This window comes from Etheostoma spectabile, chromosome 16 (assembly GCF_008692095.1).
Source record: "Etheostoma spectabile isolate EspeVRDwgs_2016 chromosome 16, UIUC_Espe_1.0, whole genome shotgun sequence".
In the NCBI taxonomy this organism is placed as follows: domain Eukaryota; kingdom Metazoa; phylum Chordata; class Actinopteri; order Perciformes; family Percidae; genus Etheostoma; species Etheostoma spectabile.
In genome coordinates, this window is record NC_045748.1 from 8221711 (window position 1) to 8244771 (window position 23061).

General features: G+C 41.3%; 2 protein-coding genes across 2 annotated transcripts in view; both read right to left on the reverse strand.

The window, feature by feature from the left end:
• Nucleotides 1–7953, reverse strand: part of sardh (sarcosine dehydrogenase) — a 45342-nt gene extending 37389 nt beyond the window's left edge. Inside the window, exons 1-4 of the mRNA XM_032540328.1 lie at nucleotides 7744–7953; nucleotides 6733–6922; nucleotides 6008–6144; nucleotides 3873–4051 (exon numbers count right to left, since the gene is read on the reverse strand). Of these exons, the coding sequence (XP_032396219.1) occupies nucleotides 3873–4051; nucleotides 6008–6144; nucleotides 6733–6922; nucleotides 7744–7759 (522 nt within the window). The 5' untranslated portion in view covers nucleotides 7760–7953. The remainder of the gene's footprint in view (nucleotides 1–3872; nucleotides 4052–6007; nucleotides 6145–6732; nucleotides 6923–7743) is intronic.
• A 4251-nt stretch (nucleotides 7954–12204) lies between these two features.
• Nucleotides 12205–21656, reverse strand: cercam (cerebral endothelial cell adhesion molecule). The gene is made up of 12 exons (XM_032539039.1): nucleotides 21366–21656; nucleotides 20249–20359; nucleotides 19376–19493; nucleotides 19031–19165; nucleotides 18564–18768; nucleotides 18249–18368; nucleotides 17958–18034; nucleotides 17108–17214; nucleotides 16527–16659; nucleotides 15266–15393; nucleotides 14621–14824; nucleotides 12205–12967 (listed from the first exon to the last, which is right to left on the reverse strand). The coding sequence occupies exons 1-12, from the start codon at nucleotides 21566–21568 to the stop codon at nucleotides 12733–12735; spliced, it is 1776 nt and encodes a 591-aa protein (XP_032394930.1). The 5' UTR covers nucleotides 21569–21656; the 3' UTR covers nucleotides 12205–12732.
• Between the last annotated feature and the right edge of the window lie 1405 nt (nucleotides 21657–23061).

Consider the following 23061-nt stretch of genomic DNA (forward strand, 5'->3'; position numbering starts at 1 on the left):
CACCGTGTGTCCCGTAGACATTATGCCTAAGAGCGATGACGCTGTCGTTTGTGGCCCGAAGTGGGACAACAGAGATTAGGGCATCCTGTCTTGGTGCTGACAATCTTGCCCTCATGGTGACCGAGTTTATGTCCATGCCCGGATAACCTATCGATTGTGAGGGGACCAGAGCGCTATTTGGCCAAATTATGGCAAAACCCAGCGTTTGCAGCTGCAGAACCTCTATAGTCTGCAGCGCCGCTCGCTCCAGAGAGGGGGCTAGAATGAGCAGATCGTCCAAATAAAAAGGACTCTGATGCCCCTCTTCTGTAGCGGCTGGAGCGCCGTTTCCATGCACAATTGGAAGACGTGCGAGGGGGTAGTGAGTACAATCAACTACGTCCCCAACTGGAAAACTGGAACTGGAAAACGGGCCCCTTGGAAGGAAAAACCGCAGGGGTTTCCTGTGCCCAGGAATGATTTGGACGTGAAAGTAAGGTAAGCCTCTTTCAGATCCACTCACGTAAACCATTCGTGGTGGCGCACACATTCCAACACGTGCCTGATGGTGAGCATGTGGGAAAAGGGCCATAATGTATCAATTGAACAGTGACAGGTCAAGGATGGGACGCAGTCCTCCTGACTCCTTCGGGGTGAGAAAGTAGCGAGAGTAAAAAACCCTCGTTCTCCTCCTCTGGAGGGGAGCGGGAAAAGGCTCCGCTTGTCATCAGCCCGTCTAGCTCTGACATCATCGCGTCTGACTGTGCTAGAGATGATACATACGCCTCCAACACACCCGCGAAAGGAGGCGGGGGGAGAGGCGAACTGGAGTGTGTAACCCCGTGTCATCAACTTTGACATCCATGACTCCATGTGTGTCAAGCCAATCCATGCTGCGCTGCACTCTGATAGCACATGTCTCAGTGTTGTTCACCGGCATGGCTAGCGGGAAGCGCAGAGCCCAACACGTCGCTGGGCGGCACGATCACACGTCTTGCCCAGCCCGTGGTAGGGCTTTTGAAAAGCACAGTGGCCGGTCACCGCCTTGTGGGGCGGGAGCGGCCACTGTGTTAATGTGTCCCCCGTCCCGCTGGCATCGCCGTGGGGAGGGGGTTGATTGAGCGGCGTCATCCACAATGGGTGGGCGCACTTCCCGCTGCCGGCATAACGAGGGAGCTGTGGCGCTCCGTGTGCGGCAGCGGTTACCTTTGTGCTTGTGTGGGGAACGACTGTCATATCAGCGCGTTGTTCAGTGCAAACAAGGGCTGTTTGGTTGAGGGGAAAGAAACGGCTGTTAAAATGGGAGGGAGTTGCCCTCTAACATGCCGTTGTGTTTCCAACTCTCAGCCGAAGAGGCACAGACGATCCCCGCGTCCCGTCATTGCCACCGTCGTTGCTGCTTGCTGGGTTGCTCGGGAGGCGGATTGGACCAGGTGGGGCCGCTCTCATGGTCTTCCGACCTTGTGTAGCCCGCCAGCCGAGTGGTGCCGGCTGTCGCTGCGGAGGGGAACCGGGCCCAAAAAGCTTCCGCCTGTCAGTTTAGCTCTTTAGATGACAGGCGGGCGCAAAACTGGCAGGAGGCGTGGCGGGTGAGAGCCTGGCCGCCGAGAACGGCGCCGAGGCAGGTCCCGCAGCGGGGGTGCAGGTCCGGCGGCAGGATGTAGCCGGTCCGGCAGGAGGGGCAGACGCGAGCACCACTGGAAATTCTTGTCTTCATACTGTGTAAGCTTGAAGAAAAAGTGGGAGTCGAACAACGGGTCCGCTCTGTATATATGCAGAAAATGCGGACGTAGTTGAGGCCCGTGCTGGACGCTAGGGCGGGAAAGAAAATCTTCACGACTGCGCATGCGCAAAGTCATAAACCCAATAGCGTAGCCCTTAGAGGGCGAAGCCTATACGAAATAGAACGTTGCGTTTTGAGTGGATGGCGAGCGCGAGGCACCGAAAAGGTTGCCGAAAAGATTCTGGATGGAAAGTTTACATTTTAAAAGTTGCCAAATGGTTCCACTGACAAGACTAAAGTGATCTGTGTCTTTTGTTGTTAAGTTGTCTTTGCAGCACGTCCAGTCACCACTGGACGGCCAAGCACACAGCTGATGCTAATTCTCCGACCCCCTTGTCAAAGTATTTTTTTCACCCTTTTATTGATGGACATTGTGCGAGAGATCATTTCCTCCAAGTGTTAATGTTACTCGTGAAACTGAACACTACAGTAGGCTATATGCCAATGTTATTTTCAATAAAAAAACATTTGCACAAAGCAAGACGATCCACTTTTCCATGTTAATAAATGTATAAATATGAATAGATTAAAATGTGTGATTAATTGACATTAACTGCGAGTTAACTATGACCTTAATGTGATTAATCAAGAGTAAATATTTTAATCGTTTGACAGCACTAGTTTTTATTAATGTCTCTGCCTGGGTCTGATTTTTCCTGCAAAGTCGCAGAATGAATTGCGGCAGGTAGACTGCGCTACAGAGCACACATTCTAACGGATAACAGATTTCATTGCAACACCGAAAAAAACCTCTGTTAGTGTTACTGTATTCAGCCAGGTAGAAGGTAGCGGGAGATTTCTTTATATAGGCCTTATTGTATTTTAATGTAATTTTAGAAATTATCTGTTGGGGCTGGGGCATCACAGGAAAAAGGAAATTAAATGAAGAACAACTAAAAGCTTAAAAGGGAAAGTGAAAGACAACGGGCGGGAACGTGAGTCAACTTTGGTTAGGTTTTTAACAGATGGACACAAATACGGGATTGCAAACGATTCAAAAACGTCTCTGAATTGTCCCTCAGGTACTTAAGATGTCTATTTCATTCATAATAAACTTTACAATGCGCAATTGGGTATTACGTCAGTAGCCGATATCAAGTTAACGTTACGTCCCCCCTTCCATTTAGCACATTTTATTCCTTGTGTCTGTTTTGTCCTACTATTTTCTTTTCCCTTGTCCCCCTGTAACGTTACATGTGTAAATTGTCCTTGGGTTTCATGAAATGCACTGTATTAATCTAAGTTATTATTACGTTGATTATTGCAACAATCTCTTAATGCTTTGGCTCGTAACACAGTGACAGAGATACTGGGTTTAGCTCACAATACATCCAAAGTAGGCGAAATTATCGTATGCAACACTTGAAATGCATCTGAAGTATTATATTATAGTAAATGAATGATTTTCTGCTTGAGCAAAACATTCATCGCAACTATCTGACCTCACGGTAACACTAACTCAGTACTATATAGTGGGAAACACAGCCCCATAAAGAAAAGACCCTTCACAACAGCAGGTGTGGTAAAAAATCTACCACTTTGGTCCAAAGTGACCTCTAGAATCAACACAAACTGAAAGTTACATATAGCAACTTTAAAGTGCTCATATTATGCTCATTTTCAGGTCCATAAATGTATTTAGAGATTTTATCAGAATAGCTTTACATGGTTTAATTTTCAAAAACACTTTTACTGCACACTGCTGCAGATTCTCTTTTCACCCTGTGTGTGAAGCTCTTTGTTATAGCCACCTAGTGAGGCATCAAACTTCTGTAACATCTTTTTTGAGAGTCACACATGCGCAGTACCTGCATTGCTAGCCAGTCAGAAGCAGAGTTTGAGGGCGTGCCATGCTTGGGGCTAGGCGAGCATTATAACGTGTGTTACAAAGTGATGCACGTTTGTCACGAAAGGAAAGGCTGGACTACAATAGAGCCGTTTGGAACAGTGTTCTGTTGGAAATGGTAAGTCCCTTTGGGATAGCCATAACATAACTTGCACAAAAGGATATACAACACAATAAAAGAAAGAAAAAGAGCGCTTTAAGTATCAATGCAATGATGTTTTCCCCAATGTAAATTGCCATAAAACAAGCACTCTGGATTCTTACCGACATGAGGCGCTTGTACTCGTCCAGCCTCTGCTTGTTGGAAGCGATGAAGAGTCCTCCATTCTGGATCCAGCCTGTGTGAAGACCCGTCTCCTCCTCCAGGTCTTTGCTTATCACATTCCTGGTGTGGGCCAAGAGCTCTACCTCAACATCACTGGGACGGAGCTGCCACAGCAGGCCTAGTAAACAGACACGCATTAACAGATGTACTAAAAAAAAAACATTTTGTAGGACAGAAATGCATGTACACCTTGCAGATGAACATACTAACACACAAATGAGAGAACTATCCAGTGCCTTGCGAAAGTATTCGGCCCCCTTGAACTTTTCAACCTTTTGACACATTTCAGGCTTCAAACATAAAAATATAACATTTTTATTTTTTGTGAAGAATCACCAACAAGTGGGACACAACTGTGAAGTGGAACGAAATCTATTGGATATTTTAAACTTTTTTAGCAAATAAAAAACTGAAAAGTGGTGTGTGCAAAATTATTCGGCCCCCTTGCGTTAATACTTTGTAGAGCCACCTTTTGCTGCGATTACAGCTGCAAGTCGCTTGGGGTATGTCTCTATCAGTTTTATACATCGAGAGACTGAAATTCTTGGCCATTCTTCCTTGCAAAACAGCTGGAGCTCAGTGAGGTTGGATGGAGAGCGTTTGTGAACAGCAGTTTTCAGTTCTTTCCACAGATTCTCGATTGGATTCAGGTCTGGACTTTGACTTGGCCATTCTAACACCTGGATACGTTTATTTGTGAACCGTTCCTTTGTAGATTTTGCTGTATGTTTGGGATCATTGTCTTGTTGGAAGATAAATCTCCGTCACAGTTTCAGGTCTTTTGCAGACTCCAACAGGTTTTCATCCAGAATGGTCCTGTATTTGGCTGCATCCATCTTCCCCTCAATTTTAACCATCTTCCCTGTCCCTACTGAAGAAAAGCAGGCCCAAACCATGATGCTGCCACCACCATGTTTTGACAGTTCTTCCACATGATTGGTGTGTCTCCCAGGTGACTTGTGGCAAACTTTAGATGAGACTTTTTATGGATATCTTTGAGAAATGGCTTTCTTCTTGCCACTCTTCCATGAAGGCCAGATTTGTGCAGTGTACGACTGATTGTTGTCCTATGGACAGACTCTCCCACCTCAGCTGTAGATCTCTGCAGTTCATCCAAAGTGATCATGGGGCTCTTGGCTGCATCTCTGATCAGTCTTCTCCTTGTCTGAGCTGAAAGTTTACAGGGATGGACAGGTCTTGGTAGATTTTCAGTGGTCTGATACTCCTTCCATTTCAAAATGAGCGCTTGCACAGTGCTCCTTGGGATGTTTAAAGCTTGGGAAATCTTTTTGTATCCAAATCCGGCTTTAAACTTCTCCACAACAGTATTACGGACCTGCCTGGTGTGTTCCTTGGTCTTCATGACGCTCTCTGCGCTTTCAACAGAACCCTGAGACTATCACAGAGCAGGTGCATTTATACAGAGACTTGATCACACACACACACACACACACACACACACACACACACAACCACACACACACACACACACACACACACACACACACACACACCACACACACACACACACACACACACACACACACCACACACACACACACACACACACACACACACACACACACACACACACACACACACACACACACACACACACACACGGATTCTATTTATCACCATCAGTCATTTAGGACAACATTGGATCATTCAGAGATCCTCGCTGAACTTCTGGAGTGAGTTTGCTGCACTGAAAGTAAAGGGGCCAAATAATTTTGCACGCACCACTTTTCAGTTTTTTATTTGCTAAAAAAGTTTACAATATCCAATAGATTTTGTTCCACTTCACAATTGTGTCCCACTTGTTGGTGATTCTTCACAAAAAATAAAAATGTTACATCTTTATGTTTGAAGCCTGAAATGTGTCGAAAGGTTGAAAAGTTCAAGGGGGCCGAATACTTTCGCAAGGCACTGTATCTGCAGAGACCTTATTAAGACTTGGATTTAAGGAGAAAGAAGATACTGTAGGTAAATATGTAAAGAGTAAGCATGGATGTTTGAACGGTACCAATTCATACACACGTTACACCTGTCCATATTCTATACAGTTTGTTACCTGCAGTGTGCCAGGTGGTGCCAGCAGTCAGTCTGTCTCTCTCCAGCAGAACTAAGTTGGTCATCCCCATTTTAGCCAGGTGGTAGATGGTCTGACAGCCCAAACTGCCTCCTCCGATCACCACCACATCCGCTGACCTGAGACAGGTGGCAGACAGGTAACCTGAGAACATGACCTTTAAAATGGGATAAGGACGATGCAACTTACTCAGCTGCACTATTCACGGATTCAAACCAAGTTAAAAAAAATGAAAGCTGCTTTCAATTACTTGAAGTAACAGTTTGACATTTTGGGAAACACGCACATTTGCTTTGTTGTCGACAGTTAGATGACAAAATTGATACCACACTCAAGAGTGATTCTTCTCCAAAAGTAAATAAACATATTTCCCCAAATATCAACCTATGACTTTAAAGCTTTTTTTTCCTACCTTGAGTGTTGAGAAGGGTTGTGGAAAAGGTTTTGTTACTGAGCAGATTCTTTTACATATTTTTAAAACTGGCAATCAAATGTCTTTGTTTTTTAGATCTTTTGCAAACCTGAGGGAGCTATAGGGCAGATATCATCATGACCATTATTTCTCCATTTGATCTATAACGTATTGATCATTGCACAACCCCTCTACCCAGCTAAGTGTATATTCTTCATGCTAAATCATCTTATCATGATGTAAGAATTCAAACAGAAGCTGGTCTTGAATTGCAAAAACTAAAAATCAAGCTAACCTGGGCAAAGGTTTAGTGGGTCCAGAGGAAGTTCCATCCTCTTGTTTGAGTGTCTTATCATAGGGAACACTTTTTTCCTTGGTGGGCTGTGAGCTGTAGGACCAAGCGGTTGTCCGGGTCAAGGGAGAGAGAGGAGGCCGCACTGCTGACACAACCCGCTGGACTGCGCTCCCAAGGATGGCCATGGCCCCTGTAGTCAGTGGACACATAGGGACAGAGTGATGCTGCAGAAACATATGTGGATACTATTGTGCAGAATATCTGAAATGTCATGTATAGTGCAATATATTATTCTGTTTTAAAGTTATTTACAAAAACATTTTTCTAAATTGCATGGCATCATGACAGGTGACATGACACACATGTATACAATATTCTGTATCTGACTGAGGTGTATGCAGATAAGATATGTCACACTTATTTATAGTAATTTAAGAGTTGTATCCAAAGTGTGTATTTTAACAGCAATTAGACTTACATGGTGGAAAGGTTAAATAAATGTACAATGTTTGATTAGGGTTAGGTCAAACGTCTGCAGCTCATAACCTTATGCGCATATTTTGGCTCAAGAAGGAAGAGTAGTAACAGGTTCAAACAGGATTAGGGCGAAATGTACACGGTACACACAAGTAGATGCGGACTTTAACCGTCAACACACAAGTGCTCATTATCCACAGAGCATCAGCTTGACAGAGATTTTGAAGAAAAAAAAACGCAACAAACTTTAAATTGGCCGCTTAATGCGCTTAAATCCATGCACTGTCAAGTTTTAAAAGCATGTTCACAACAGGTGCCGCTTTAGGCTACTTGAGAATAAACAATAACACATTAAACACATAAACGTGCATAACCGAACATACCGTAGACTGCATGCACTACCGTTAAACGTTAACGCCACAGCCCAAAATAACAACAGCATGCTGAAGCAGCTGCAAGCGGTAACGTGGCATAAACGCTGCCATGTGATATCTCACACCAACAAGCACTGAATTCAAAACAACGTCACCAAACCTGCAAGTTCCAGCATGCAGAAAATGGGTTGCACGAGAGCAGTTCGGTTTCCGCATGCACACTTACACTCGGTTCCGCCTCTTACAGACTGTCACGGAAAATACACTCGGTGCAAGTTCTAAAAAAGCTGGGGAAAAAATTTGCGTCACGAAAATGGCTGAATACTTATGTATAGCAGCGACTGACAAGCGTTAAGTAAAATGTGGGAGAGGAGCTGCAGTTGTAGTTCCTATCTTGAACCCTCCCCTCCGGTCCCTCCCAGAGCATGCTCCACACTCTACACTATCATTTTGGTACCCACCCAGAAGTTTGGTTCGTAGAAACAGAACACTGCAAATCAATGGCTGGTGTTGGACAGAAACAAGGACTTGACTTCCCCAATCAGGCACATTACAGTTTGCTAATCAATCAAACCCTACAGAAATTAGAATATAACAGAAATCAACAGGCAACATAGGCCTACCTTTAAATGTAAAACTGTAGCCTTGCATGCATTTAGAAGTGGGCAGCAAAAAAGCTAAAATATACAAATGGACCGGAAACATTGCAGTGGAAGGCCTATAGTGTATATACAAAACTTGTTTGATTTTTTTATATTTGTATAATTATTTAGTTAAATTGCTTATCCCTTTTACAGGCTTTGTGATTGGTTTACATAGGCTCCACCTCTGCACCCTGAGAGCTTTGCACGTCCAATCAGGTGGTGGCATGCATGCCCCTATAAAACTACCCTTTATTGCTCAGCCACTTTGAATAAGGTCACAGCACTCGGCAAAACCTTCCTCACCCTCCGATGTCACCAAAATGTCCTGTTTAAGTTAACTAATTCAGCCTGGCAAGGGAGGCACCGATGGATAACTAGCTGTGGTGCCAGTCACTATACACAAGGGAAATGACCAGCGTGTCAGTGAGAAAGTTCCTGCGTTCCCGCTGCTTCTTTGAGGATTCCTGCACACTTGCTATTACTGCTTAGGCTGTTGCTAGCTGGCTAGCTCTAGGACATTCTAGCATTTGTGGGATGTGTGTAGCATCTTATGGGTTTGTTGACTCACCAATAGTGAAGCCCATTCTAGGGCAAATCACGTACAAAATTAAAAATAGTAGTTATCTGTAAGCTATGTAACATGCAAAGCCCTCCTGTCGTCAGCTGCTAAGCTCAGAAGGGAGCAGAGGTGAGCCACTATTTTATAGAGCATGCATGCTACCACCTGATCTGCCTCAGGGTGCCGAGGCGGACCCGTAATGGGGTTAACCAATAGCTAAGCCTGTAAGATGGCTATGCACATACTCGTAGATCTGGAGTTACATTGAGATAACTACTGAGAATACATGTTCAGCACAAAAACACTGTCAAAGGACAAACTCAGAAGCAGTCGATTTGTTGTTTGTTCTATTTTGATTAAATTATAATAAAAGAACTGGGTGTGGTGTATGTTGGGGGAGTATTAGAGGAGCAGCTGCTGTTGACAGTCCTCAAGGTCCAGAGACTAAACCAAGCAGAAGTAGAACATCTGATCTGCATAGGAAGTGTGTGTGTGTGTGTGTGTGTGTGTGTGTGTGTGTGTGTGTGTGTGTGTGTTTGTTATGGTAATCTTGCAGTGGAGGAATAAAGGATAAGAAAAGACAAGACGTTTTTAAAACAGAAACAATCCTGCCTAAGTAATTTAACATTATGAAACCTTACTCTGAATCCCTAGCCATATGCAGTTGCTCCGCCTGCCAAGTTGACATCATGAATCCCCACCTTCGAGCCAGCAGCCAATAAGGTGCTGAGTTTAGTTTCCCTCCTGTGAGAGGAGGTTCTCTCCAGTTCATACAGCTTTGAGCAGTAAAAAGGGACTTGGACCTGCAGCTGATCCTGTTGCCTCAGTTGCTCTACATCTGAAATTGATTCATGTTTCAGGTTTCTGAAGTAGTAACTATGTGCAGCATGGCATGTGAACACACACACACACACACACACACACACACACACACACACACACACACATTTACAAATGCGTTCGTGTGCAAATGTGTGCAATATGCTCATGCAAACAACAAGCCTATACTGCATGTGCAGACAGATGTGGTACGCATATACTGTACACAAGATTTGGTTTTACTTGTTACACATTGGCAATGATAACATAGCAGCTTGACCAACCTGCTTTTTAATTTTTTATATCCACTGTAATAAAGTCACAGTATACAGTTACTGTTACATATAGCACAACAATTTTTGAGCATGGCAAATAAGGATTCACTTTGATTGGTGTTTAGGCCCCTTAGGTGTTACAGTATTCTGTGAACTGCTAAAATATTGTTTTTAATTAACTGAGGGAATTAAAACAATGCTTGATGTTACATTAAAATGAAATAAGGATTATACCGATGACACTTATGAAGGTTTATGAATGAAAAAATAACTATGCAAAATGAGTCTTGTTTTGTTTCCATTTAGACATTTTTTGGAGTCAACAAAATTATAATCTATAAAGTCTTTCTTTCAAATTTTATTACATCTCTGTCCACAGAAAGTTTGGTTTATTAACTAATAAAGAAATCCAAAACCACCATAAGACAATGGAAGAAAGTGTAAAAACAAATCTTTCATTTACTGTTGGAAGTTTCTTCTTAACATCATGTTTTATAAGATCTGAATACAAATGTATTGCTCAAAGACATACACAGAGAGAGAGAGAGAGAGAGAGAGAGAGAGGGAGGGGGGGCTGTTGGCAGAAAAGCCGTTACACTTTGATTGCTTGCTTTACATCTTGTCTTGTAACTCATCCATCAACCACATCAAGGAAGACTCAACAAATAAATGAGGTCATATAAAGGAAAAGCAACACTCCTAATCAGAGATAACAAAATCAGATCATCATAATTGCTTATGAAGGCCGACGAATGTAACATAAGTTTAGAGTAACTTGATTGTCATAATTTAAATCCATGAGGGACATTATTTCCATGAGGGAAATTACAATACAAGTTACCTGCATTGCAACCCTTTGCTGACAAATTGTCAAAACATTAAGGATCCCAATGATGCTACAGAAAGGTTATTAAAGGCTGTGTTTTAATATGGCTTTTACAGACTTCTGCTACACGTCTGGAGTCATCTTTTAACACAAGATGTATCACAGGAAAGTAGCTGGTTACCCTCCAAAAAGTAGCAGCACTCAAAAAACTGGACGAATCCTAAAAATCTGATGAACCAAAGTAAGACTACACTGCCAACATCTCAACATCCTGCATTGACTTTTTGCAAATATTTCCCAAAATGACTTGTTTATTTTAAAGGATTTTGACAAAAGTAGTCACCATAATATCAAATGTGTCCACAACAGTATTATAGTGCTGAGAATATACAATTGTATATTGTATATTTGAATAGCCTGAAACCACATACACCTGGAGAAGCACCCACGTAATGTTTCATTCAATGATTGACTGCTGAGAAAAGACCAACACGTTCAGCAGCAGGACTAAAATCCAGAAAAAGAAAGCGACCGACGGCGAAGGCAAACACGGATAATCACTGGTGTGGCTTTTCCTGTTTGGGAAGGATGAAAAGGGCTAGAGGTCAGATATGGATGTTGCCTTACTGCTCATGAACAGGTTAGTAATGGGTTTTGTATCGTATTAGGAGTAGGAATTATTGCTATTTCATTTTCTCAACCTAAATATTTTGTGTTTCTAGCAACTGCGTGGAGGAGGGGTGGGGGTGGTACGCGATCACCAATGGCGTATCATGTCATGTAGATGAAAACAGTGTTTTTTGTCATTACTTAGAATTCCTCATGCTGGCAACAGCAAGTACACACTATAACTTTGAGAACAATACATATATTATTTTTAAGTCTATTTAAATATGTTCAACTCTTTCCAAAACATACAATTGAAAAGCCAAAGTAGAAAAGATCTTCTGATAGTGGTAGAATTAGGAGTGCTAAATAAATATTATACAAACTCAGACCTTGAAATCCAATTTTTAGACTTAGACTTAGACTTAGCTTTATTAATCCCTTTGGGATGACTCCCGCAAGGAAATTAAAGTTACCAGCATCCTTTTGTAGCAAAATGTGAAAATGTAAAAAGTATTAAAACACAGCCATAGAGGTAAAGGTAGTCTAATGAGTCAATGCTATTTCAGTTTATCTATCAATAACTTAATATTTAAAAAGAAGAAGCTGAAATTGTTTAAATTTGACATTCAATGTGTTAGTTTCACTAACAGAATATTTCCTGAACATAATCTGGCACCAATCAGTATTTTACTGTCCCTAGAAACCATGAGGTACATCAGCTTTAAAACTGGTAATGAAGCCAATGGAAACATTAATTAGGGTCAGTGTACCTTTAAGTTAAATACAAACGTATCTCTTAATAGTCCCCATGGAAGACATGCACAAATGGAGAATAGATAGACGCAGACAGATGTAAAAAAAAAAAAAAAGAAGAAGAAAAAGAAATAACAACAGCAGACTTTTGTCAGAAGTTGTGAACAGTGCAGCTACTGGAGCCTCAGTCAGTGCTCAACAGATTAACAGATCAAAGTTCTTGTAAAGCCATCTTTTAAAAGCTGTGTAATTAGCATTATAAACATGCAATCATACAAAACACGCAAACCATCAGTAGCATACATTCAAACTGAGATGCTGTTGACATCAGTCATTAAAACCGTATAAACTCATAATAAAAAATTCTGAATAAATGTAAAATAAAAGTGTAAAAAGGTGGATTGCCACCCATTGTGTTGCATGTCTTTACAAACAAAAAATTAACACTGTCCACTATATTGTTTCCATCTGGAAAAAGTTATCTTGTGTCATACACTTGCTGACATGCTCTGAAAAACGTCCTGTTTGAATGACACTGTGCATGTCAGTGTGGACACAGAGTGGAATGAAATGAGGTCTGGGAAACTTTCACTTCTCAACATTTGTTTCTCTGACCTCGTAGCCTTTTGACCTGCAGGTTCTCTACAGCTACATCTGCTCCGGACTAAAGTTCATCCCTGTAGGAGGCTGACAGCATGTCGGGTGCCGGCGCAGCCCCTTTCAGGGTCTTGTGGGAACCCCTCCAATCAGTGTGTACAGCGTCATCGTCCCACAGAGTCGACGTCTCCGTGTCGCTCACCCACTGGGGATCACCGGCGTAGTGACAGGGCTGGACCAAAAGGGGGTGTGTACTGTAGGCTTCTAAGTTTCTGTTGAGGAAATGGGACTTGTAGTCTTCACTGCAGAGAAAGCACAGAGATGGAGATTTGATTACTTTGAGACTTTTCTGATTTGACAAGAGATGGACACAGAGGCTGATTATTAAAGACAGTTACTCTTAGCATGAAGAGTGACAGCAGGACCGGTGTGTGGTGTGTGGTCGTTGTGCTTTCTTAGACTAGTCAAGCATATCGAATTAGAATCACAGAGGTGAGAGAGAATAGAGAAAGTGGGTTGGCTATAAGCCAGTTTTCCACACATGATGGAGCACAGAGACACTGCCAAGCCTTCTGTTTTGCAGGCCCTTCAGCCCAAGGTGCATTTCATCTCTTTCAGTCAACGCCCCATTTGTTTGGTTAAGCCTAATGTCAGGGAGATGAGGGTTATAAATTGGTTCAGAGTTATATATAGATGCAGCCAATAAATAAATAAAAAAACAGGTGAAGGTCTTGAGGTAAAGTTTATATTTTATATGTGTGTGTGTGTGTGTGTGTGTGTGTGTGTTTTGAAGAAGGCAATTAATGCATGCCACAATGGTTTTGTAATTGAAACAAACAACATGTGGACACAAAAGTTGTGTTGTCATTACTTAGAATTCCTCATGGGGGCAGCAGGAACCACGCACTAAAGCTTTAAGGGGGTTGTAGGATGAAGGAGGAGTTAGTGGTGGGAAAGAAAAAAGCAGTTGACGTTTTTTTGGACTGGTGAGAGGACATAAATGTTGTTGTTGTTTTGAGACAACCTTGGTAAAATTAATGAAATTATAAAAGAGTAAACTCTACAACCAGGCTAGCAGCTCTGTGGGGCTTTGAGAAAAATGCTAATGTTGGAATACTAACATGTTAAAATGACAATGCTAACATGCTGGTGTTTGGCAGGTATAATTTATACCATGCTTGTCATCTTTGTTTAGCGTGTTAGCATGCAAACATTTACTAATTCAAACTTAACAAGAATTGAAAAGATTAAGGGGTCACCAAACCTCACTCAGAGGGGAAAATAAATGTTGGTACCAAAGTTCATCAATCAAAATTGCATGGCATTCCATTCAGTAGATGCAGAGATATTTCAGTCTGGGGCAAATAAACTTTACAAGAAATGTTAATTTTACAAAAGCTCAGCACAAGTCTGCCACAAACACATCTGAATCCCCTCTCACTGTTCAAGTTTATCTGGCAAACACAGTGCTGAAAATCCAGACAATCATTTTTGGAGAGAGATGCTGCCATAAAAACTGCACATCATAAAGAGAAAACTGTTTAGAACAATTTAAAGCCTGCTTTGAAATGTGGAGTTCTAATTCAGTTCGACAAGCACTACATATTAAACTGACTAAAATAAAGATTATGGCCAAACCTGACCTTCTTTTTCCTCTCCTAAACCGCAGACTTCACTTTAGTTCTTTAACCTGTTCACTCCACAATCCATGCTAAATATATATAGCGTGTATACAAGTTTAGGACTACAATAAAGCATGTTTTAAGCAATTATGAGGTCAGTGTTAGAAGGAGGTTGCAGAGTGCTAAAAACAAGTTTTACCATCACTGAATGTGAAAATGATTCATACAAAACAACTACATCACTTCAACCAAAATGTTCATCTAGAAAAGTATAAGGTGTCCATGAAAAAGTACAATTTCTGCCAGTGGTGTTAGTGCTGTCGTCATACGTACTTGGGATGTTTGTCATACATGATGGGGAGGAATTCATCGACGGGAAGCATCTTGGACAGCGGCTCAGCGTTGAGCAGTTTTTGGGCCCCCTGCAGGGAGATGGCGTAGGACAGAGTCCAGTGCGAGTAGTCGGCCTTTACCAAGTTGTGAACGTTCTCCACGGCCTCCTCCTTTACAGGATTCACATGCTTCCTGCCAAAGTATCTGCAGCAATGTAAAGCCACAATGAGAAAAAAAAGAGGATGAAGAAGAACAAAAACCATAGTAAAGAACAACCCAATGTCCAAAACATCTGAGTCCTGAAATCTGCTGCGATGTGGCTGTTGTTTGTTGCCAAGTGCGTTGGAAATAGTACCATCTTTTTTGCAGCATTTGTTCAGCATATGTGTAACTATGTTCAGGAAATCATGGAAACCACAATACACACAAAAACAAGCCGGTAAATTTTCAATCTTCCTGCTGATAGATACATACTTTCAAAATGCTCTCATTGTGTGTCTGACATTTCGTCTTATCATTTCAATATGATTTCAATTAAAAACATGTGTTTGAAACACTGACTCTCAAAGAAGTGATGTGCAATGCATTCCTGACTTCTCATCCCTGCCTGAACAGTAATTGTGTGAATAGACTGGTCCAGTTTACATGATGTCCCAGTCAAGCTCCACCAGCTCCACCTCCTCCATCAGTCTGAGGACTCGTCGTTTGAAGTTGGCCTGGAAACGGACGTCGTCTTCAAACAGCAACGCCTTGTCCATTTGCAAGTCCACTATCTGAGGAGAAAATGGGAAAACGTTTCAGAATGACCAAGAGATGGTTATGCAATACAGAGGAAAAAAAACATTCAGGATTTTGTTATTATAACTAAATTGATGGAGAAACAAAAGATGGGACGTTGGTGAGATCCAACTTGAAACTTTTAAAATCAAATCTCAAAATCTTGTATTTCTATTAAATAACAAATAACAAAACATGCAGTTATTTAGCCACACAGCAAATCTATATGGCAAAATTTAAGTTTAGTTCTTTGAATTTTAGTCTTCAAAATGTATTTTTTATTTATTTATAATTTTTTTGTGATCACATTTTTTATTTTATTTATTTAATATTTTTTATATTCAGAAATTATCAACAGACAGTTCAATATAAATTACGTCCAAAAAGGAAAGAGTTCATGTACGGACAGACAAGTCATGAGGTGGTTTCCAACAGGTTAGAATCATTTAATTTGCAGTTGTAAGTCCAGGAAAAACCGCCCGTTTTTGAGTTCTAGAGAGCTTAAAGGCTGAACATTGACAGTAACTGGTACAGTAACATTAATCCATTTTGGATGCAATATTGTTCCAGAACTGACAAACAAGAGAGCACTCCCAGAACATATGAAGATATGTACCTTGTGCTGTTATTGGGCAGAAAGTGCATAAAGGGCTGTTAACTATTTTCATGTGGTGCCTCTCAATAGGAAGGGCAGAGCGGCCAGATATCACTAAGAACTGAAGCCTGGACAGCATACTACAGTTTTTAGGCTGCACAGTAAATAACTTCCGGATAGGATGAATGGGCAAAGGCCTCTGCCAAGGGACACCGTATACCTTGAGTGCTGATCTGAATTGAAGGTAAAAGAAAAAAGAGGAACGTGGTAGATTGAATGTGTTCTGCAAGTCAGATTGTTTATTTATTCTTAAAATCTTATCAATTGCTATAAATGCAACAAAAAATGATTTGTAAGGTTTTGTATTGATAAACAAATGTGATACTTGGTCCAGAGAAACAATTATTCCAATTAAACCCCAACCCTAGAGCAGAATTCCATCATTATCACTTAATTATTTAACCTGTATTGTTCTCTGCAAACCACTGTCAGTCACACCAATAAAGACTTTGTCTTATGTGCGTGTCTGCTCACCTCCTTCCAGATAAAGTAGTGGCTGAGGAAGCAGCCCACCTCTCCTTTGGTCAGGGTGCGGCCAGAGAACGGGTCATAGTAGCCTGGCAACAGGTCCACACCCAGGAGCTTAATGTCGCTGCTGTTCAGTGCACTACACACACACACACACACACACACACACACACACACACAAAATGTTTCTCATAATGTAATTAGAAATGGACCATAAGCTGAACAAAAAAAATGTAAATATTATGGTGGAATATAAAAGGCGGGACTAGGGACATGTCAATGAGTTGGAACCTCAGATTAAGGAGGACAAACACAGTTCTATAATAAAGAGGACATTTTCCAATTACTCTCATTCAGAATTTACATTAAAAACAGTGTTATGATACTAATTGGGAACCCACTACCATGAATAAAACCAAACCGCGAGCGGATGTATCAGTACATAAGGGGATTGTCTTTCATTCTTACCGACCATTCTCCAATCTCTATCAGTATTAACGGTATTGATTTTTCTCTCTTTCTCATAGACACACTTTGCAAGTTGAGTGATCTCGCTATCTTCAGATTTTCCCAGAGAGTGTACTCACTTTCCATCCACAGCATCCACCACCTTGACGTCAATCTCCAGCTCATTCAGAGAGAACAACATCCGGTCTCTACGGTCAGGACGCCGTCGCAGATTAATCAGATATATCTGAAGATGAAGATCAGCATATGTCATACCTAGGATTGGGCATCAAGAACCGAGTCCTACTTGGAATTGTTTCACAAATTACGATTCTAATAGAATTGTTTCTTTATTGGAATAGTTTGAAACCGTGTAGAGGATTTGGTTACAAATCCGATCGTTGCTTTCTAATTTAATATGCACACATTTTGGTTTTCAGAGTGGCCTGGCACTTGTTGTGTTGCAGCCCTGGAGCACAGTAAGCAGTGCTCTAGTGAGGCTTTATTTTTACATTGAAAGAGCACTGTAAAACTGCAAACCACCATTGAATCAAAATAAAACTTTCCTCTTATTTGTGAAAATATGCATGTAACCCGTTTCTACTCAACCCCTTAAAGAATTGCAATCGAGAATTGATAAGAACCCGAATTGAAAGGAAGAATCGGAATTGGAATCAAGAGTTGTTAAAATCCAAATGATGCCTAGCCATGGTCATAACATCAGTAACTCCCATCTTTGACTCCTGTAAACAGGAGTGTTTCACAGTCCATTGTGTGACTTTAAAATCAGAATTAAAAGCATATGTAAAGACAGTCAAAACAAATGTAGGTACAATGTTTTTTCACAGATGTTGAGACTACTATGTTTGCAAAAAAACAATCAAAACGTGAATATGCAATGTAACAGTATTTGAATTTATCAGAAATGATTGTATTTCTGTAAACATAGCTACTCCCCTACCAGAAGAAAAACAGTGGGGTGTCTTTTACCTCATCAAAGCCCATGAGATCTCTCTGTTTGGGGAACATATGGACGTATCGTGAGGGGTGCATAGGAGGACCATCGACTGTTGGACAAAAAGGGAACACAAGTTAGAAAGACATTAAAAAAAAACAAAGCTGAACAAACACTACATGACATGCACAGACCTGGTTGATACAGTCAGACAAGGATTATTAAATGAAGGCTGTTTTTTATTTTCATTTTATTTTGTCTTTGGATCAGGTTTTTTTTATTATTCCTCTGTCAGTATTTGTTAATTTGTATAAATCTGTTCTTACTCTTGGACTCAAGTTGGACATGGACGAAGTTGAGGCGATCATCTTCCAAGGTGTGGTGAGGTTTGGCTGGGACGTTCAGGTAGCCGTAGCGCTCCTTGTTACACAGGTACATCTGTACCTCTGAGTCGCAGCAAAAATGAATTAATCCATAAATGAATAAATGAGATATTCTTTTTTCAGTAACACCAGACTTTCCCATTAAAAGACATTTATCTAAAGTAAATTAAGTGTGTTTGTACACTTTTTTTTCATTTCCTCCTTGTCTTCAGGGGAATAAGATTACAAATACACGACCACAAACCAGCAGTAACCAACCTGCAGCTCGGCAGGAGAAGGCGAACACGATGATGTCGTCGTAGGGCCACGAGTAGTCCTTGTGAGGAGGGAAGAAGGCCAGTTTCTTCATGCCTTCCTTCCTTAAATCCAGCAGTATGGTAGAGTGGATCATTGGCACAGCGAAGCAGCCCAGTCTGTGACGGTGACGCGTGGGAAAATACTCTGCTGTTCGGCGATAATATCCCTGAGAGAGAGATGGATGAGGATATACAGGAAGTGTGTGTAAATATTTTAAAAAGCATGTTAACTTTAAAAACAGTATTTGCAGGTGGGCGCAAGGATCATATCTCCATGTGCTGGAGGAATCTGGATAGAAAGAGGTTATTTTCTAGTAATTTTGCATTCTGCCCATGTGTCCAACTCAAAACATATGACTGACTTTTCCTTCAGACAGTTTATCACATGTGTTCCCTTCCAGTGGGTGATCGATCACTATTCACTCTCACCTGTGGAGTGATACCACACCAGTAGTTGGAGTATGCTCCCTGAGAGTCGAGCATGGGAGCGATGGCTGACTTGTTCTCTGCTATCATCAGGTTGAGGGTTTCTGGGTTGGTGAGGATATTGTCTGTGTCAGCGTACTGAAACAGAGACGCAGAGCGGAGACAATGAAACGAGGGAAAAATAGGAGGAGGGATTGTAGTGTCATGTCTTTGGAACTAACGTGGCCAAAACCTTTTCTTGGATGAAATAGCAAAGAGGGAACATATCTCATCAGATAAATCAAAGGAACGAGGGAGCTGATATGAGTCTTACACTTCTCTCACGAGAAAGATTATCTTATTATGTACCAGGATATAGTCGGCCCAGCGTTTCCTGGCGAAGTTGAGTGCTGCCTGCTTCAGCTTCATCACATACTCATATCTGGTGTTGGGCCAATGCTTAGGACCCAACTCTCCTGCATAGGACCTAAGACAGGGAGAAATAATAAGGACATTATAGTACATAGTTGTACTTTTTCCTCTTATCTCATTATTTACAACTTATTTAACTTGGCTAAATGGTTTCTAAAAAAGTGTTACCACTCAGTAAATGTCTACACATGGCTTAAAATACATCCAGAATGATCCAGTTTATAGAGTTCAGTAACTGTGAGCAGATTTTCAGTCAGACTGTATAATGGACATGCACAAATACTTTCCACTGATGGCCTCTTTAGCTCACACACAGCTAAGGTGTATGGACAAGCATAGGCATGCTGCAATATTCCTTATTATGCTAAGTAAAAATAAGTGTGATCTTTAGGCAACACAGTAGATCCACTATGACTAATAGGTGCACTACAGACTCAGAGGCTATAAAAGGTGAGTTATTAAACTTCCTCACGGTGCCTCAGACAGAAAGACAGATTGAAGTGTCCTGGATGAGATTTGCTCAGATCTACGGTCAGCAGATTTAGCACTTTGGGGGTCCAAGGCAAACAAAGTCATGCTACTTCGCTAGTAGGGGGGTTACTGATGGAATTTGGTCTTAATACATCCATGCATTTTAGCATATGGATTTTTAGAATGACATGATTATTAGTTGAAGAGTAAGAAACAAGCTAACCATGAGTTTAATAGGTGTTACTGGAGCCCAAGGCAATCCCAGAACTTTGCCTAATGGTAACGTCCGCCTCTGCCTACGGCAAATGAAGTTCAATAACTTCATATATTTTCACTTACGTTGGCTGGTCCATTGGTCTCCACTCAACATAATGGTAAAACTTCTGCATAACAGTAAGCCACTCTTTCAGTATGGCTGTGGTGTTATCCGAATTGTGATCAGTGGCGGCCCTGAAGAGCACAGAGAAGGCAGGTTGTAAGAGACATATGCACATTGCTGACGAAGGAACTGATAAGTTTTCAAATGCGGATTTAACTAAGGGGAAATTAATACCAACAAATCTTTAAGACGTACAAATAATTACTAGTGTTAGCTCTGTTGAGTAGCATTTGTCTATTTCTTATTCATTTTTTGAGCACATTTGATCCGGTGTAGCAGCCAACAGTTATTGAATATGATATTTCTATCAAAAACGCTTTGGATTTCTTTTCCTTCATACAGTTTCAACAATTTCTGAGAAAGCTTGCTTTAAAGGAGAAAATGGTCACCAAAACTAATACTTACTAGGTATAGTAGGCCATTTTGGGCCAAAATGTAAATAAATTAGCAGTTACCACTCTACTGCAATACTGGATTATTATTATATGATTCAATAACCTGCGTACACACACTGCTGTGAACACACCACCTACAATACCATTACCCAAATATGTAATGTTATTACATCATTATTCACTGTAGATGGTGTCATATGGGTATCACATCTCTATTTTGCGGTGATAGACAATCCACTAACAGTTCATCCTTCTTCTTAGATCCAGGTTCAGCAAAACAAACTTGAGAAATGGAGTTTAACTGAGATCAATCACTTGACACATAACTACACTTAACAGAGGCACTCCTAAAAACCCTTAGAAGACTGTTCAGTTTGTTGGTTTCAATCATTAGTTTTAGCCTTTTTTTTTTAATTAAAATGATTGCTATGAAAACACAGTCAGTCAGAAGTTGAACAAACTCAAAATGTCTTGCCATACACAGTCCCACAGTGAGTGAAAAGGCAGCCTGGACTGAAAGGCACAGAGGGAACCAGGGAGGGGTAGGACGCTGCCGCTTTCACTAACTCATTTAAATGCCATTGACCTTTTGAAGGGCTGCTATAGTCGGATAAAAGGGAGAGCCCTCTACAAACAGGCTGGCAGTGCGTGCAGTCCACAGTGTTCATGCAGGAAAACCCACCACACAGAGATGCGATCTTTGGGGTAGTTGAGTCTCTCCAGAGCTCCGAGGTAGTAGGGCAGGGAGTGAGCACTGTTTCGGGCTAAAATAGCGAAAACCACCGTAGGAAGCTGCATCTTCGACTCCTCCGGATACATTTCCTCCGAAAAGTAACAATCAGCCTGGAAAACCAAGGCCCCTAAAACTAGAAAGTGAAGTAACATGGTGGAAGCTGCCACGGTCACCCAGCGCAGCAGAGCCGGTGGACGCGTCAGCAGTCCAAGAAAAAAAAAAAAAAGTCCTTTTCCAAATGTTCAACCCCCCCCCCCCCCCCTTAAACTGGCTCGTTTTTTCCAAGAACAAATCCAAGAGGGTTGCACATTACAACTTCCGCGTTAGTCCCGTGGAACAAGAGTCTGGCAACGTTATCTAAAGAAGAAGGCCTGATTTGGCCAGATTGTAGTTTTTTTCGGAAATCTCTGCTCACAGTTATAAACTATGACGAGGAGCAGTTAACATCCAATCTGAACTAAAGCAGTTTTGCTGCAAGCTCAATGACTTGCTACTGTGTCAAATATCAAGAAATGCAATTTAGTTATTTTATCCATGGATACATTGTACGCATTTAGACTGCAGTGTAGGTTTTTAAGAGAGATATTAGAACGGTATTAGATAAAACGGTAGTTTGAAATGTACATCAGTAAATTGTTTTGGTGAGTTTCTTCTGGCAGCAGTTCCAGAGATTCACCAGCAGAGGGAGGATTTGATGAAAGAGACGGTCCATCACTCAGGCTGAGGTCAGATCTTATGGTTTTCTTTGGTTAATGGTGGGATGTTAACTTCATTTGATCAAGTAGCCTACCTCACAGAAGTGCATTTCTAGAGTTACTTGGATGAGTATTTTCATTCTACTTTTACATTTATTTGGCAACAATAAGTACTAATACCTTCAACTACTGGCAAAACCATGCGATTAGTTTACAAAATATGATGGTTTGTTGCAGGTTTAAGTACACAACAGTGCATATAGTATGAATCAGTTCAAATTAGTTACAACAATAGTTACAACAATTACTGTATATGGTCTGCTGTGTCAAAAGCTCTGTGGGGCACACTTGTGAAGCAAGACTCTAAACAGAGCTGGGGGGGGGGGGATCACTGAATCAGTGGAGTCACAGCAGTTCCTAACAACAACGTTGAAAGGTTTCTGGTATTTAGTCCTTCAAAATGTTAAACACAACTCGTAATTTGTCATTGAGAAGAGATTCCGTTTTAATAGATCTGATCAGGTGAGGCCAGAAGATTCAAGCAGGTGTTTTGTCTTTGTTTGTCTGGTCACTTACTGATGGAACAAGGCCAACAGTTTCACAGCAAAGGAATATGCCCAGCAGAAAATGATCTGACTGTGGAGATAGCTTCCTTTACTCACTAAAATAAATAGCCGCTGGTATTTGTCATTCCAGACATTCTCTTATTTATTAGTCTCCTCCTGATGAGGTCATAACTGGTATGTACTTGCATTTCCTGCACACAATTATTCAGTCCAGGTTTTGCTGCAGTGGACCACCTTGAACCTCCTTAATAACCCCTGGAGGTCCCTGGGGCACATATTGAAAAACTCCTTTGACAGCTGTTGTTGGGGATTGTTTTCAAAAGAAATAAAGACATACACAAACACAGTCCAGCAAGTTTGAATAATCTGAAGAAATCTTACTTA

What these genes read in the sequence shown, in the direction of transcription:
- cercam (XM_032539039.1), bottom strand. Translation starts at nt 21,568, where the DNA reads ATGTTACTTCACTTTCTAGTTTTAGGGGCCTTGGTTTTCCAGGCTGAT. An exon ending in AAAGATCGCATCTCTGTGTG is followed by an intron (nt 20,360 to 21,365) that starts GTGGGTTTTCCT and finishes TGTGCTCTTCAG; the next exon opens with GGCCGCCACTGATCACAATT. An exon ending in GCTGGGCCGACTATATCCTG is followed by an intron (nt 19,166 to 19,375) that starts GTACATAATAAG and finishes TCTCTGTTTCAG; the next exon opens with TACGCTGACACAGACAATAT.